This window comes from Papilio xuthus, unplaced genomic scaffold (assembly GCF_000836235.2).
Source record: "Papilio xuthus unplaced genomic scaffold, Pxut_1.1 DF827777.1, whole genome shotgun sequence".
Classification (NCBI taxonomy): domain Eukaryota; kingdom Metazoa; phylum Arthropoda; class Insecta; order Lepidoptera; family Papilionidae; genus Papilio; species Papilio xuthus.
Window position 1 is genome coordinate 5,541,426 of NW_013530872.1, and position 15,995 is coordinate 5,557,420.

At 31.6% G+C, this 15,995-nt stretch overlaps 2 protein-coding genes across 3 annotated transcripts in view; both read right to left on the reverse strand.

Annotated features, from left to right (window-relative positions):
* S6KL (ribosomal protein S6 kinase like) overlaps positions 1 to 3,420 on the reverse strand; it is a 44,527-nt gene extending 41,107 nt beyond the window's left edge. The window contains exons 1-5 of the mRNA XM_013309002.1: positions 3,204 to 3,420; positions 2,865 to 2,977; positions 2,496 to 2,724; positions 1,943 to 2,066; positions 451 to 558 (exon numbers count right to left, since the gene is read on the reverse strand). Of these exons, the coding sequence (XP_013164456.1) occupies positions 451 to 558; positions 1,943 to 2,066; positions 2,496 to 2,724; positions 2,865 to 2,977; positions 3,204 to 3,293 (664 nt within the window). The 5' untranslated portion in view covers positions 3,294 to 3,420. The remainder of the gene's footprint in view (positions 1 to 450; positions 559 to 1,942; positions 2,067 to 2,495; positions 2,725 to 2,864; positions 2,978 to 3,203) is intronic.
* A 6,568-nt stretch (positions 3,421 to 9,988) lies between these two features.
* On the reverse strand, positions 9,989 to 14,989 carry Ppat-Dpck (Bifunctional Phosphopantetheine adenylyltransferase - Dephospho-CoA kinase). Of its 2 annotated transcripts, none has more exons than XM_013309741.1 (10): positions 14,930 to 14,989; positions 14,430 to 14,611; positions 14,084 to 14,261; positions 13,345 to 13,521; positions 12,651 to 12,799; positions 12,276 to 12,479; positions 11,987 to 12,075; positions 11,643 to 11,808; positions 11,246 to 11,428; positions 9,989 to 10,980 (listed from the first exon to the last, which is right to left on the reverse strand). In XM_013309741.1, the coding sequence occupies exons 1-10, from the start codon at positions 14,946 to 14,948 to the stop codon at positions 10,777 to 10,779; spliced, it is 1,551 nt and encodes a 516-aa protein (XP_013165195.1). In that variant the 5' UTR covers positions 14,949 to 14,989; the 3' UTR covers positions 9,989 to 10,776. The 2 variants fall into 2 exon arrangements, with proteins under 2 accessions (XP_013165195.1, XP_013165194.1); XM_013309740.1 differs by lacking the exon at positions 14,930 to 14,989 and adding an exon at positions 14,673 to 14,916.
* Between the last annotated feature and the right edge of the window lie 1,006 nt (positions 14,990 to 15,995).

Here is a 15,995-nt window from a genome sequence, read left to right on the forward strand (position 1 = left end):
TTTTGTTATCACGTTTTTGTTACTAATAGGTATTTAACTTTGTTGTTAGTTTTACTCTTGTCACATTGCAAAATAATTTCATTTTGGCGTGGTTAAGAAACACATATGAACACGGCAAGAATAATATAACTCAGAATAAGTTAGAATGTTTACTTAAGCAGTGCCTTAATTTAGCAGAGAAAAATCTACACTAATTTACCACTTGAATAACAACTTTACGATTCTGAGTGTGGCAGCTTTAAAATGACTGAAGTATACTAATAGAATAATTTTACTAATATTATAAATGCAAATGCATAGATGGATGGATGTTTGTTTGAAGGTATCTCTAACACGGCTAAACCAATCTCAATAAAACATGGCATTCATATAGAACATAATCTGGAATAACACATAGGAACAGAGTCGCGGGCGACAGACAGTAGTATTATTGCTTTATCATACACTCACCTATAGCTATGGCAATCTCAGCAACAAACACTTTCACAAGTTCTTCGGGTAATTTCTTATATTTATCGAGTAAAGCTAGCAGTTCACCGCAGGGAATGTATTCTGAAACTACAAGAAAACATATATAATTCATATGTAAATATTTGACACTGCTTGTTAATGACCTTTAAGCTATGTGTAATGAAGGAAATTCATTGTAATCAAATAGCCCAATGACACAATTAAAACAGGCCTGACCTCGTTTCTTTTATAAACATAAGTGAATAAGTCTGGCGATAAAATACAATACGATAATCGTACAGAGCATCCACCTTTGTTAGTAGGTCATTCCTTATCATTTTATAAATAATCACCAATGTGATAATTAATATAAGATTAAATAAATATTCAAATAATTGATAGCATTACTGTTTTGATTCATAAACATTAATCAATACTTTGTACTCAGAAATGTGAACATTTTTAAATACTAAGCTGTATTGAGTACGAGAAAAAAACCCCAGAATGTACCAATCACTTAACATATAAACTTTTACTACACAAAGTGTTTTTAAAATAAATTTTTAATAGCTTAACTAACAATACCATTAATATCTCTTTTCTTTACTCATAATACTGGCAGTGAAAAATTCAGCAGGTAAAGTCTACATAATTTACAACATATCAGAAATTGGTGGAGTCGGAGGTGACTAGGCATAGTCAACCACACTGGCACAGTCTGGTTTGGTTGACTTCACACATGTATGAATTTCTTCACAGATATGTGCAAGTTGCATTACAATGTTTTCCTTCACCATAAGAACGTCAGATATATGTACAGATATAAATCGGAAATAAAAAAACATTGGTACATGGCGGGATTCGAACCCAGGACCTGTAGATAGTAAGTCAAGTGCTCAACCCCTGAGCCATCATTAGTCTCATATAACATTCACTATCTTCCAAATATTGTTTTTAAAAAATAATAATTATCACATAAGGACAATTGTACATTTATAGTGTAAACATATTTCCTTGAGACATTGTTAATAACTCACAGAGATATGCCTATAATTAGACAGATAGTGGGGTCACATAGTACCCAAGTGATTATCACGGCTTCCCTAAGTGTTCTCTTTGAACTTTAGCCAATGCATGTCATAATAATAATAAATATAATTAATTACATGTTTATTCAGGTAATAGGGACAAAAAAAATCAAAAGATGTGCAAAGTAGGAACAAGTGTGCCAGTAGTTCCAAACGGGAAAAGTAATTAGCTGCCTATCCTTTGGATTTTATTGTGATTATTTCTTAAACAATATAAGGAGCAACAGAAACATATTTTTAAAAGTGATGATTTGTCCTAAACATGTTCTAATATCTTCAATATGAAGAAATAATGTTTTTATAGTATAAGCAGTACAAGACTAAATCACAGCACTATTTTATTACCTGGCAACATTGTTGGTTAGTTTTCTATTTATTCAATTTACAGGCATATATAAACTTACCAATATAAAGTGTTTTCTTTGTCTGCCAACGGGAGATGGCGTTGGCAATGAAGCAATGGTGCCCGACGGCAGATTGTATATGTGCTTCTTCCTTCACCTGACCCACAGCTCTTTCAGTGACTACCTGAAAACAACAATCCGTAATGGTCATTTGCTATTATCTGTTACAAGGTTGTTGAACCATAGACAATAAAATTACTATCTAATAATAGACTATTTAGCTTATTTATATATATTCTGTGAAAAAGTTTCATTTGGATAAACCTAATCTGAACAAAAATAAATTGCAGGTATCTTCAATAACAAACCTAAATGTCAATATTGTATCTAATTCAGATTAATCAATTAGAAATACATAGTGGACAAACAAACAATCATTAAATTCAATTTGCAAATATAGATTATATACCATGTGGCATTTATTTTTGTTGATACATACAGTGGTAATCTTCAACAAAATTAATTTATTTTCATCCATATGCTATTTGTAAATCTGACATTTTGGAAATAATCAAAAGAATATCAAAAAACAATAAAAATCTGAGAATATTACCTTAGATTTGCTGAGGACTTTTAGTGCATATTCTTTCCCATCGCTGATTTTCTTAACTTTTATTACTTCTCCAAAAGCACCTTTAGCAATTGCTTCAACAACTTGAAAATCTTTCTGTAATAGGTCAGTTGTGATTGGAAATTCAGGTAGAAAAATAGACTCTTTGTGAGCAACAGGCCAAGCTGTTTTGCTTGCTTCCAACTGGTTGTTTAATGTTGTATCATTCCATCTGAAATATTCATTGCAAGCAAGTAAATTAAATATTATGTTTTAACCACTTATTTGCCAATAGTTATGTCAATGTCGTCAACACCCGTGAAATAACAAGAAGATATTCATTTCATAGTAAAACATATATGATCCACTAACCTTCGTCTAGAAACTCGAGACCAAGGTCGCGATGCGCTGTACACGGACTGGTTACTCGTTAGACTAACGAAGGAACGCCCGCTAAGATTGCCCACGAAATGGGACAGACTAAACTGTGTACAAAAATAAATTAACGTCAATAATCACCTGTTCAAGTAACAAAGACTTCCGAAACAAAAGAAATGTTTTGTAATAGTACGATCATTGTATATAAAAAAATTGCAGAACGAAGTTAGATTAATGAAGTCTAATATTATGCTATGAGTAACAAAGCGTTTATATTACGTATGTTCAGCTGAGAATGACATTAGCAAGTTTTCGTTTCATCGTAAATTATACCTGACTTGTAAATGCTTGAGCGTCTCGGTTTGAATAAGCTGCCTGTTTATGGTCCCTGTGCTGATTACTTTTGTTGTGCGAATTTCCCATTAAACTAAATTTTTTTTAATAAAGTATTGAGTGTTTTATTTTTGTATTTTAATTTTCGTTATACCAACAAAACCATCTTTTCTTTGTACCATAATAAATCAAGATCCGCCCATAAACAAATATGACAAATAACCAAAGACAAGTAAATTGTAGCATGCAAAGAGTATGCAATGGTAAAATTCAGGTTACAAATAATATTGTCGAGGATTTTTAAAATAAAGATATGGATATGTATAATACCTAAGTTATAAAAAACAGTTTTTTTTAACGCAATCGTTATATTTTTATCTATTTTACAGATTTATTAAGCTACATTAAAATGAGTTGAGACGTGTCGCCGTGTCGCCACTTTCGATAGCTATAGCTGATTAACAAATACTGGCACCAACGCGCTGAAATTTAAAATACGACCGCAATCCCATCCCAATCATCGTAACTTTACAAATCGTACTAATACTATGTTTAAGTTCGTTTAATTCTGGCTTGACGTAAAAACTGAATTGCATCTTACCAAGAACATTTATATATGTTATAATTAATGCGTTTGCCAGATTAATTAAGAAGACTAAAGGGAAACTGGTGCGAAACCATGTGGTGGATAAAATACTCTTTAGTACAAACAATAGAGTGAGTGTTTACTGCACTGTGGAATGAACTGTAAACCTAGCTTGAAAAGCCTTTTAACTAACGAAAGGCTGGAGTACAAGGTACCCTTATTTGTCTTATTTTCCTATACCTTTCTCTTAGTTATAGTTATTCTGATTTAAAAAATACCTGGGTAGTTTTGATGCGATCTTTACACCTATATGCTCGAGAACTGCACTATTTCTCAAACAAATGAGTAAAAGGTATTACGAAGACGGCAATTTCAATTGGAAAAAAGCATCTTTGAGAAAAATTTATTACGATATAACTTTACACATTTGAAACAATACTCAATATGTCCAACACTTGCATTGTATTTTCTAACTTCGTGAAAGTTATACATTTTTACCTCAGAACTTAATTATAACTACTTGGTGCACTATAAATTTAACGCTTTAAAGTAATTTATTATTTTCTACACAGTTTAACCTTTTTGGAACAGCAATTCTTAATTTCTGTGATGATTTTAATTGATATTTCACACAGAAACGTAATAAAACTAATTGCGAGAAATAGACCATAGCATTTATAAATTCCTTCCACATCCTCCCAGCCCATGGCTCGAACTGGCGCTTCCTCTTTGATTTCAGTAAATCTATACTGCTCCCATTTTGTGACTAAGCCCGCTTCAACTATAGCTAAAATGTATTTATTGTACACTTCTGTTATGGCAGAATTTCTTTGGAATAGCATGTTCAGGTAATGTCCATGAGCTCTGTCTTTGGCCACGTGTAAATACTGTTCTCCTTTCTCATTCATTTTGTTTCTTTCCAAATACTTGCAGACTGCACAATCTAACAAACAAAATCTATGACTGTCGTTACTCATCTTTTTCACACAACCGAATAAATCTTTATTAGAAACAAGTCTAGAGTTAATAGCGCGATAAGCTTCTTTATGGTCTGGTAGTATAACATCAGGCGATGCCATACCTTCGACGATGTAACCCTTTTCCGCAATATCTTCAAACGTGTCTACTTCTTTGCCTCTCTTAGCAGCGGAAAAGAACGAAATAATAGCTGCTTGAGTAGAGAAGTTAATAATGAAGAAACTCCAAAGAGATATGATAAAAAAAATACGAAATGAACCTCGTTTGGGTGGATTATAAAGACCAATAGATAGTATCGTCCTTACGGTATTGACAAGATCTTTCCCGGCCTGGTCCAAAGTAATTCGTTGACGTTGCTCTATGTTAAATACAAAGAAAACAAACCAAGAGCATAAGAAGCATAATAGGAATTGTAGAACTAGCCCCAAGTTGTTAATTAACAATTTTTGATCGAAAAGAACAGTTTCAAAATCAGCACGATGTGCAAGGAAACATACGCCACTTTCCTTATATGGGAAGGTATTATCTATTTCTACGAGAACTAAATCAAATTGGTAAACAGGGAACAGAAATAAGTCAAACTTTCTATGTGAAAAGGCAAAAATCATTTGAATGTTCAAATCATAGTCGAAAGGTTCTTTAATTTTTCCCTCAGCGGGTGACAGGTCTATAGTGAAATTCATTATCTCAGCCATAGTGTTCCAAACTATGGCATCCCGTTTATCTAGCGTATAAGTTCCATCGCTGTTATTACGGATTTCTAAAAAGGGTAATACTTCCGCACCGAATGCTCTTAGTGGATAGCCGTGAAAATCTTTTACTTTGCTCTCGAACAAGTTGATTCTTTGCAATACTGAGGTATTGTAGTAATCAAATAAAAGTGTTTCATATCCGAGGCAAGTACCAAAAAAGTTTTTACGTACTTTAGATTTAATAGGGATATTTTCACAACCCTCTTCGCAAGTAAAGCCTGTTTCAAAATTATCAAACGGCATGCCTATTTTCTTCGTCAACTTGCAGCCGTACACATTTTTATATCGGTAAGGTTCACTTGTATACGGATTAAAATATGATACCAACAGCATATCTTTAAAATCATCGTACTGAATGATAATAACATTTATCGCTCTATAGTACCACAGTATGTAAAATAGTTTGGCCATCATTTGTTTGTCTTCGAGTGTATGATAATATAAAATGACATGGGCGAGTGGATGCCAATATGGCAAAGAAACCACTTTAGTCATAACATCCTCGAACTGCTCAAAGTTTATACAGTCGATGACAATGAAATTTGAATGGTAAGGTACAACACCCTCTATATCATAATCGTCTTCAACATCCACGTTGGAAATAGAGAAAGTAAGATTGAGTTCTTGGACTTTACTGTAGAAATTGTCAGGTAGATGTCCGAAGCAGAGTATGTTGTTCCATCCGTTTGTTTTCAAATTATTTATTACTATGTCAACCTGGAATTTTAGTTACAAAAATGAGCTTACGTATATTAGATTTTTTGATACGTTGCGTATAAGCATACTTACAATAATGTCTATTATTTGGTCCTCTCTATCAGGTCTTACCAATAAGTTTTCATTTGCATTACCCATTGTCATTTTTACAAATAGTATAGCAAATAAGGTAAGTAAATTCATGATAATACATGAAAAAAGCTAACAAATAATATATGCAACAACTTTGACGTCTTTCAGTGATATGCTTAAGGAAGGATGTGCTTAAGTTCCAATTATATTTGTATTGTCAGGCAATAATCTAATATCCCATTAAGAATGGTTTCCACTACTTTAGATAATGTTGCATGATATGCTGCCTAACGGTTTGTCGTTTTCAATCAACTTTACCTTGATTATTCTGAGAAATAATAAAGCACATATAAAAAAATAATCAATTTTGTCACTGATACATGATTTATTGTGTACATATGTACATACCTACACTTATTTGAATATATTAACACAAAAATTCGAGACAAAATATTCGTAATACAAAATATGTACATAGGCTTGATAATGTAACAGTTCTAATATATTTTGTCGATGTCGCTATGAACGCTTTCTCTCAAATTTTCGTGCTAGGCCCCTTGGCCGTTGAAGAAGGAAGTGACGACAGAAATGATGAATGATTAGAATACCGACTCCATATAATGTGGACAAAACAATTTTGCATAATTTTCTATATAAGCTTGTGTTGTTCGTCTGATACCAAGTTGTCTTCTTATGTGAGATTACTATGAGTGTCTTTAGAATAATTAGGATTGGAAATGGTATAAAATAGGTGAAAAAAGCAAGTCAATAAAAACCGGTTTATATCAGTTTTGTACTATTTTATTCAATAAATTCTCAAAACACAAAAGTTAGTTTGCGTAAATTAGTCGTTGCAAGCAAACAAATATTAAACGCAATTGAATTATAAACTCTAAGAAAAAAAGACGAAAATAGCAATCTGATTATATCTCATTGGTAAGGAAGATATCTTGCTAGGTAGAAACCCTACCACACTTTCATTACATTCCTAATTTTTAACTTTTTTGTACAATACTGTCTAATTTTAAAAATGAATTTAATTGAAATTTCGCAAAAGAATATACCAATGCTTAAGATAAGAAAGAAAACGTAGCATTTATAAATTCCTTCCACGTCCTCCCAGCCCATGGCTCGCACTGGCGCTTCCTCCCTGATTTCAGTAAATCTGTACTGCTCCCATTTTGTGACTAAACCCGCTTCAACTATAGCTAATATATATTTGTTGTATACTTCAGTTATCACTGAATGCTTTTGGAATAGCATGTTCAGGTGATGGCCATGTGCTTTATCTTTAGCCACATGTAAGTATTGCTGACCTTTATCGTTCATTTTATTTCTTTCCAAATATTTGCTGACTGCACAATCCAACAAACAAAATCTACGACTGTTATTATCCATTTTCTTCACGCAACCAAATAAATCTTTATTTGAAACTAATCTTGAGTTAATCACGCGATATATTTTTTTGTGATCAGGAAGAATAAGGTCAGGCGATGCCATACCTTCCACCATATATCCTTTGGCAGCGATATCTTCAAATGTTTCCACTTCTTTACCTCTTTTAGCAGCAGAAAAAAATGATATTATAGCTGCTTGAGTAGAGAAGTTAATAACAAAAAAACTCCAGAGTGATATAATGAAAAATATACGAAATGAACCTCGTCTGGGTGTTTTATCAAGACCCATAGATAAAACTGTTTTTACTGCATTTACAAGATCTTTACCAGCTCGATCGAAACTTATCCGTTCACCTTGTTCAATGTTAAATATAAAGAATACGAACCAAGAGCCTAAAAAGCAAAATAAAAATTGTACAACAATACCGATATTGTTAAGTAACAATTTTTGGTCGAATAGAATCGTTTCAAAATTAGCACGATGAGCTAAAAAGCAAACACCGCTATCCTTGTAGGGAAATGTATTATCTATTTGGAAAAGGACTAAATCATATTGATAAACGGGGAAGAGAAACAAGTCAAATTTTCTATGTGAGAATGCGAATATCATTTGAATACTTAGATCATAATCAAATGGTTCTTTTATCTTTCCCTCGGCAGGTGACAGATCTATTGTAAAGTTCATCATCTCAGCCATCGTGTTCCATACCATTGCATCTCTCTTATGCATCGAGTAGGTACCGTCGCTGTAATTTCTAATTTCTAAAAATGGTAACACTTCAGCACCAAACGCTCTGAGTGGATATCTGTGAAAATTCTTTGCTTTATTCTCAAATAAATCGATTTCCTTCAATGTTGATGTATCATTGTAGTTCACGGAAATTGTATCAAACCCTAGACAAATACCAAAGAAATTACGACGAACTTTCGATTTGAGAGGTATATTTTCGCAACCCTCTTCACAAGTGAACCCAGTTTCAAAGTCATCAAACGGCATGCCTATTTTCTTCGTCAACTTGCAGCCGTACACATTCTTATATCGGTAAGGTTCACTTGTATACGGATTAAAATATGACACCAACAACACATTTTTAAAATCATCGTACTGAATGATAATAACATTTATCGCTCTATAGTACCACAGTATGTAAAATAGTTTGGCCATCATTTGTTTGTCTTCGAGTGTATGATAATATAAAATGACATGGGCGAGTGGATGCCAATATGGCAAAGAAACCACTTTAGTCATAACATCCTCGAACTGCTCAAAGTTTATACAGTCTATGACAATGAAATTTGAATGGTAAGGTACAACACCCTCTATATCATAATCGTCTTCAACATCCACGTTGGAAATAGAGAAAGTAAGATTGAGTTCTTGGACTATACTGTAGAAATTGTCTGGTAGATGTCCGAAGCAGAGTATGTTGTTCCATCCGTTTGTTTTCAAATTTTCCTTAACTATGTCACCCTGCAATTAAAAAAAGTGGTTTTATCTCTCTTCCATTCAGAATCATGAAATATAAATAATTATATTTTGCAATATACTTACTATAATCTGAATTCTTAGGTCACTTTTATCTGGAACAATTATTAAATTTTCTTGACCATAGATTACAATCACTCCGGAGTATATCATCATAAGTTTGAGGATAAAAGACATGACCATACTCAAAGTAAAACTTAGTGTGGTAGTTCCAAGTGGTGTTGCTTCGCGGCTACTTTGTATAAAGTATTGGTGAATGACGAAACTCGAGAACGATATAGAAACAAATATATAAGCTGATAAGTTAAAAAATTCTAGTACTTTAGCTAATGTATTATTATTCCAGGATTTGTGATTTCAATCAAATATACCATTAATATTTTTTTAGAAGTAATTAGGCTCTGCTTTATAAACTATTCAAGAGTTAAAGAACACGCACGTATGATACTTATTGTTTGTCTTGAATAATGTTGTAGTTTATTGAGAATGAGACGATATTTTTTTTAAACGTCACCCTTTTTCATGTCAAATTCCCCTTCCTTTCCTCATACGAAAAGGTTAGAAAGGGTGAAGATATAAATTTACCCACACTCTTCAGACAAAGGAGTTATTACTTTTACTTCACGGCTATCTTCATTTAAATAAAAAACAATTGTTCTATTTACAAAAATATTTATTTAAATAACTCTATTTTCTAGCCAACCACTAATTGTAAACATTTTACTGAAAAAGTATAAAACAATTAATATATTTCTATTCTTATTTCATAAGGCTAAAAAGTTAGAATATTTTCTATTGCTTATCATTTCATAAAATTGATTTAATAGACAAAGTTCAAACTGGGGTCATTTAATATTATTTTACTTTTTTTCAATTTAAAAATGTAGACTAAAAATAATTTGCTATAGAAGAAGTAGATATTGAAAAGTGCGAAAAGTTAAAATCGTAAAATCAACAAACGAGCAAACAGAAAATTTAAAAGGTAAGATGAAATTAACATTATGTGATTATAACAGTGAGTTTCCGCTGGCAAATTGTATGTACAAAACATCTGATTCTAATAAAAAAACGGAGAAAACAACCGAAACTGGTGTGGAAATTTATGATGCGAAATAAATGTAAAAAAAAAGTTTTACTATCTACAAAGTGGAGAAAAATGGGACAGCAACAAAAAATTAACGACAAGTAAAACTTAAAATTATATTGGATGAGTACATAGAAAACCCTCCACCCCTAGATTTAATTATAAAATAAAAACTGGATATATTAATTTTATCTTGACGTTAAAAAATGACATTGCTTCTTTGAGTAATAAATTACTTGTTTAATCTTTTTCCTTTTCTTTTAAATTCAATTTAAATGGCAGCACTAAAGCGATAGTAGCAACACCACGCAATACACAGATAATTTATTTTTATTATTGATATATTTTAGTAATTTCAGGTACATTAAAGCAAGCCACTTACAAAGCGCAAGCGGCTGTTTTATTTTATTAAAGAAAAAATATTTTAATAACATTATTGAACGTGTGTAAACATTTTAACAGATTATATAAACTATATATCTTAAAACAGTAATAAATACTTCATTTCGTAGTCTTGGTGTCGAGATATATCTGCAAATGGTCCCAGGCCTTGTCTATCTGGGATTGTGTATATTCGTAGCTCCAATACGGACTGAAAACAATATTAGCGGCAGCCACTTGTTCAGAATTTGATACTTGAGCTTCCACACGTTGTCTTGCTTCTTCTTCTGATAGATTGTTGCGCTCTTGAAGCCTTTTAATAGCCTGTTTCAATATTGATAATCAGTATTTCATACTATAAAAGCTGTCGTATAGTAGCCGATTCTCAGACCTACTGAATGTGCATTTAAAAATTCATAAAAGTCTCTTTTTAGATAGGAACTTATTGAACGTATTCTATGTGACTTCTAATAACAAATTGCCTTGCTTTTTAGAGGACTACTTCACGTCATATGTGAATAGTAATGTAAAAATATGCGACACAGATAAAAACTTTATTTTCATAAAATATAATTCTCTTGTGACTGACCTCATTAGGAGGTATAATAACTGCCCACAGCTGGTGACAGTAGTGGTACCACTTGGCCCGCACCATCACAGCGGCCTCCATCACTACCACCTCGTAGCCTTCCTTTCCGAGCGCTTTAATACGTCGCTGCGTCTCCTCTATCACAGCCGGCCATACTATCTGATTCAACCTTTCTAATTCATTCTGAAAATGAATTGTTCCTGAGCATGGCCTTGAATTAACAAAACAGAGTTTATGGCTCATTCATTTTTAAATAGTGTAATCTATAACTGATCTAATATTCGTCTAGGATCTAGATAAATGTAGTTATTCTAGAAATCCATAGTGATGTACATCCATACATCAATCTAAACAAGTTATTAGATAGCAATGCGAAGCTCTTTATGGATTTTCTCACCTTATCACTAAATACTATCTGCCCTAGTTTCCGTCTGTCCACTTCACCGTTCTCTGTGATGATATGTCCTCCAAAAGCTTCTGATAGAGTCCGGTTGAGCGGCAGACCGGGCTTGTACAGGTCGTGAGCGATCAAATCACAATTTATAACAGCAGCACCTTTTAATCTAAAGAAAATAACCTATAAAATCATTTCTGAAAACACTTGAAAAATTTTACAAACATTTTTGTTTTCTTTCACACTGATTTTCTTTTAAATAAAAAAAACAAAGAGCGAAAAATTATTCATTACATTTAAAGTAATCAATAAAGCAATTTATATGTAGCAATAACAAGTTTTCTTACTTTAATTTCTCAGCAATATTGCTTTTTCCACTGGCAATACCACCAGCCAATCCTATGACATAAGGCCGCGATGGGATTCGGGGATTTGGCTAAAAGTTAAATAATTATCATTTAACGAATAGATCGACAGGTACTCAACGCGTTGGTAAACTCGTTATCCAACTAGTTGAACAACTGTCCGTTCAACTATTTGGTTAACTATATGTTCAACAAGTTGGTTAACTGTAAGCTCAACTAGTTAGTTAACTAATTGCCCAACTCGTCGGATAACCGATCGTATATTTTTTACCTCCGGCTCCTTTAGCAACGTTCCCAGTAACCTCATCCTCTGATTGCTGGAACTGACTTTGGTTTCTTCTTCAGCTGAATGTCTGATGGCCAGATCCTTAGCGAGACCTATCACGTACGTATCAAGCGGTCGAAGGCCGTTTTCTTCTCGTTTCTCGTTGATTTTGATACCACCTCTTTGTGTTTCCTCACTTGTCACTATCAACTTAAATCATGAAATTAATAGAAGAAAACATGATGGCTTTTTTTATGAAATAAAAAATGTCGAGTAATGGATACATACTTTAGTGTATTGACAGATCTTATTCTCTTTGAATATTTTTGTATGAAAACTAAATGGTTGGTAGGTAGATAATCACTTATAGACATATCTTACCTCATACCTCGGATCAGATTTAGTAGGTCCGTATAAATCTTGTATTGGTTCAACTTTATACTCAAGATCCGGATTTATGTCAGTTAAAAAGTCAAGCACACCTTTTATTCTTTTTTCTACAGGCTCAATTAACTCCCATAGAACTTTTGCTGTAACAAAAATACTATCTAATAAATACAAATTCATAACAAATAATATTCTAATTAATACAACAATAAACTAAAATGAAAAAATAACATTAAATTAAACCAATAAATGGCCATGAAAACATCTATTATAAAATTAAAAACATAGAACATAGTAAGCGAATTAATAATATACATAATGCACACAAATCTAATACATTTTACCAAGAATTTAGAGGAGATATGTTTATGAGAAGATACAACACATACAGCCATATAATATGCAAAAAAGCAAAAACTTATTGAAGAAGATAGTTACGATACAAACGAAAGCTATATCTGACCAGTTAGAAATAAAAAAGAAATATTGAAAAGTAACTGTCATCAAATAGTTACTAAGAAAAACCATTATTTTAATAGTGCAGATTATATACTAAATTCATGCTAAGAGTGACCACTTAATGACTCTGAGTGTGGCAGTTAGTAATTAGAGACTGTAAAATTCCGAGTTAAATGCATAGCCGCAGAGCTAATGTTCAGTGATAGACATGGCCAACAAAATTTCTTACATTTAATCATATTTACATCAGTTACCCCGACTGTCACATGTTTGGTTGCCCGCAGAGCCGCCTGCGACAACAGGATCTTATGTCCGTTGTGTAGTCTATCAAATGTTCCACCAACTGCTACATACTCATAGGTCTTCACATTTTCTACCATAGATACATTATCTGATATTTGACTATCTGTGGAAATTGATACATAACAACACATTAGTTAAAAGAAAAAATGTTTTTTTTTAATCTTTTAAATTATAAGTGGTAAAGTTTACATGGGTGGCATAAGCAGCTCTTGCTGAAACTTAGCATAGATGTAAAACATGGTCTGGAAGAACACATAGGCTATTAATTTTTTTTTCATTCAGGGGGAGGAAGAAGTATCTTATGTCTTGTAATAAGTTCTACCATGACAATGCTTCTTTTATGTATGTTGTTTGAAAAACATATTGAAATATCACAACTCCATTGGTACAAAACATTTTCATTCTATGCATTTTTTCAAATTGTATTCTAGTTTTCTGGTGTAACATACATACAAACTTTAGCTTTTTAAATTAATATCAATGAATATAATAGATAATTGTATCATGACAAACTTTTTCTAGACTTGATAAAATAAGAAAAGTTACATAACCTTAAAAATCCAAGCATATGGAATATTAAAGAAGGCTTTCTTTATTTTCTAGAATTTATGACTTGAAAATGGGATATTATTACTTTTTGTATTTTAAAACATTAATATACTTACCAAAACTTTTAACTTTACAACCAGTTTCTAAATTATTTACGGAATGCTTGAGCTCTTCAATGTTTTTGTCCAATTCACTTTCATATAGTATGAGATCTATTGCATGATTTGTTTGTATTCTTTCTCCTGATTTAATTGGCTTCAACATCAATCTTACATCAGTATTTTGTGAAGATGCCTGTATTTTAAAAATCATGTTAGAAAATATAATGCTCTAGTACTTACAAGAATGATTATATAATATTGAGAAATATTGTAAGATTATACAAAAAATGGTTTATAAATTAACCATTTATTGAAATTGTAAATTTGTTCACAAAATATTAAAAACTACTATCATACTTACATTACTATAAATGTTAACAATTTGCTTGCTTAATATGGGCAATAAATTTCCTGATTCACTATTAATTTTAATATATAATATATTTTTTACTGATTTAATGGCCTTGGTGACTAAATTGTGCAACTTTGCTGTGTTTGCAACAAAAACTAAGCCATTCTTAGCCATCGTCTCCAGCTCTGAAACTGTTATTACAGTTAGTTTGTAGTAGTTTTTACATAATTGTCTTATTATTGAAATACCTACCTGTATTTGTATTCATTAAAATATATGAAATAAGAACTGATATGGATACAATGGCAAGTGATACTAAATAAACTGAGTTGAACATTGTTCAAAGTCCACATTAGTCCACAGATTCTATAGTTTGTTATGCTATAAGCTATGATAAGGCGTGAATTCAAAATGTATTGCACTATTACCACAATACATTTTATTAAACTACTTTTATGTGATTATCACATTAAGGTGACATATGAAAATATATGAAAATCGTTTATTACCTAAGTAAATAAAAGGCATATATATATTTACGTGTATAAATAAAATAGACTATATTACAAAATGTCCATGTAAATAAAATTCTCTTATCACTTCTGTCTTATCACTTCACTGTCAATAATCATAACCTTACACAAATAAGCAGAATTTATGACACTAGACATATTGACTTTTTTTCGAACATTTTATGGCTTGGTAACGAGGTTTTCAAGCCAATGACATCTTGACATGGAGATAGCATAGAATCAATCCATTCATCCATTTAAACATTCGCATTTATAATATTTACAAGAATAAAAGTTCGTTCAATGCCGAAGCTTGATTTGTTTATTGGGGTCATTTCGTTCTTATTTTCCACTGAATAATTTTTGGTAATCTCTTAATCTCTTTCCTTAACATCAATCCTTAATCTCTTGTTGATTTCTCAATATTCATAATCTATGTTAATCCTTAATCCCAATGTGTTTCTTGTTGTATAATAAATTAATATTAACACGAACCATCTCACTACGAATGTTTCGTATGGATCGCCTGAAATTTTGTTTTTCGAATAAAAAACATACGCATCAATTTAAAAGTTTATTATGTTAAAAAAGAACAAATTATATGTACATTCATTCAAATAATTTGGTTGCATTTTACATATACTTTTATTTTATATAAAAAAAAATTCCATACACGCTAACTATAATGTAGTTCGGTGGTAAATATTGCAACTTAAATTCAAAACAAAAATTGTACAATCTTATAAGCTTTGTCAATAAGTATAGTACGCAAAGCGAATATTCAAAAGATTACTTATTTTAAATACATAAAGTGTGACATATTAATTTTCTCTAAAGTTTAGTGTTTAAACTCTTCATTACATTTACTTAGTTAAGTTGAATATTTTAATGATATCCTATTGATGATTAATCTCAGAGTTCATTCAAACTGAAATACTAAAGATAAGAAATATTTTACAATTAAGAACAGTTTTTGCAAATGTAATTTGTCAACGAAGTGTCGCGTAAACGTTGTTAACTTTAGGCCTTGATCTGGAATGTTGTATTGTTAATTAAAACGTTT

Excerpts from the sequence above, each read along its gene's own strand:
- Ppat-Dpck (XM_013309740.1), bottom strand. The coding sequence starts at position 14,757 with ATGTTCAACTCAGTTTATTTAGTATCACTTGCCATTGTATCCATATCA. Across the intron at positions 12,076-12,275 it reads CGTTGCTAAAGGAGCCGGAG|CCAAATCCCCGAATCCCATC; the intron begins GTAAAAAATATA and ends TTTAACTTTTAG. Across the intron at positions 10,981-11,245 it reads TTATTATACCTCCTAATGAG|GCTATTAAAAGGCTTCAAGA; the intron begins GTCAGTCACAAG and ends ATATTGAAACAG.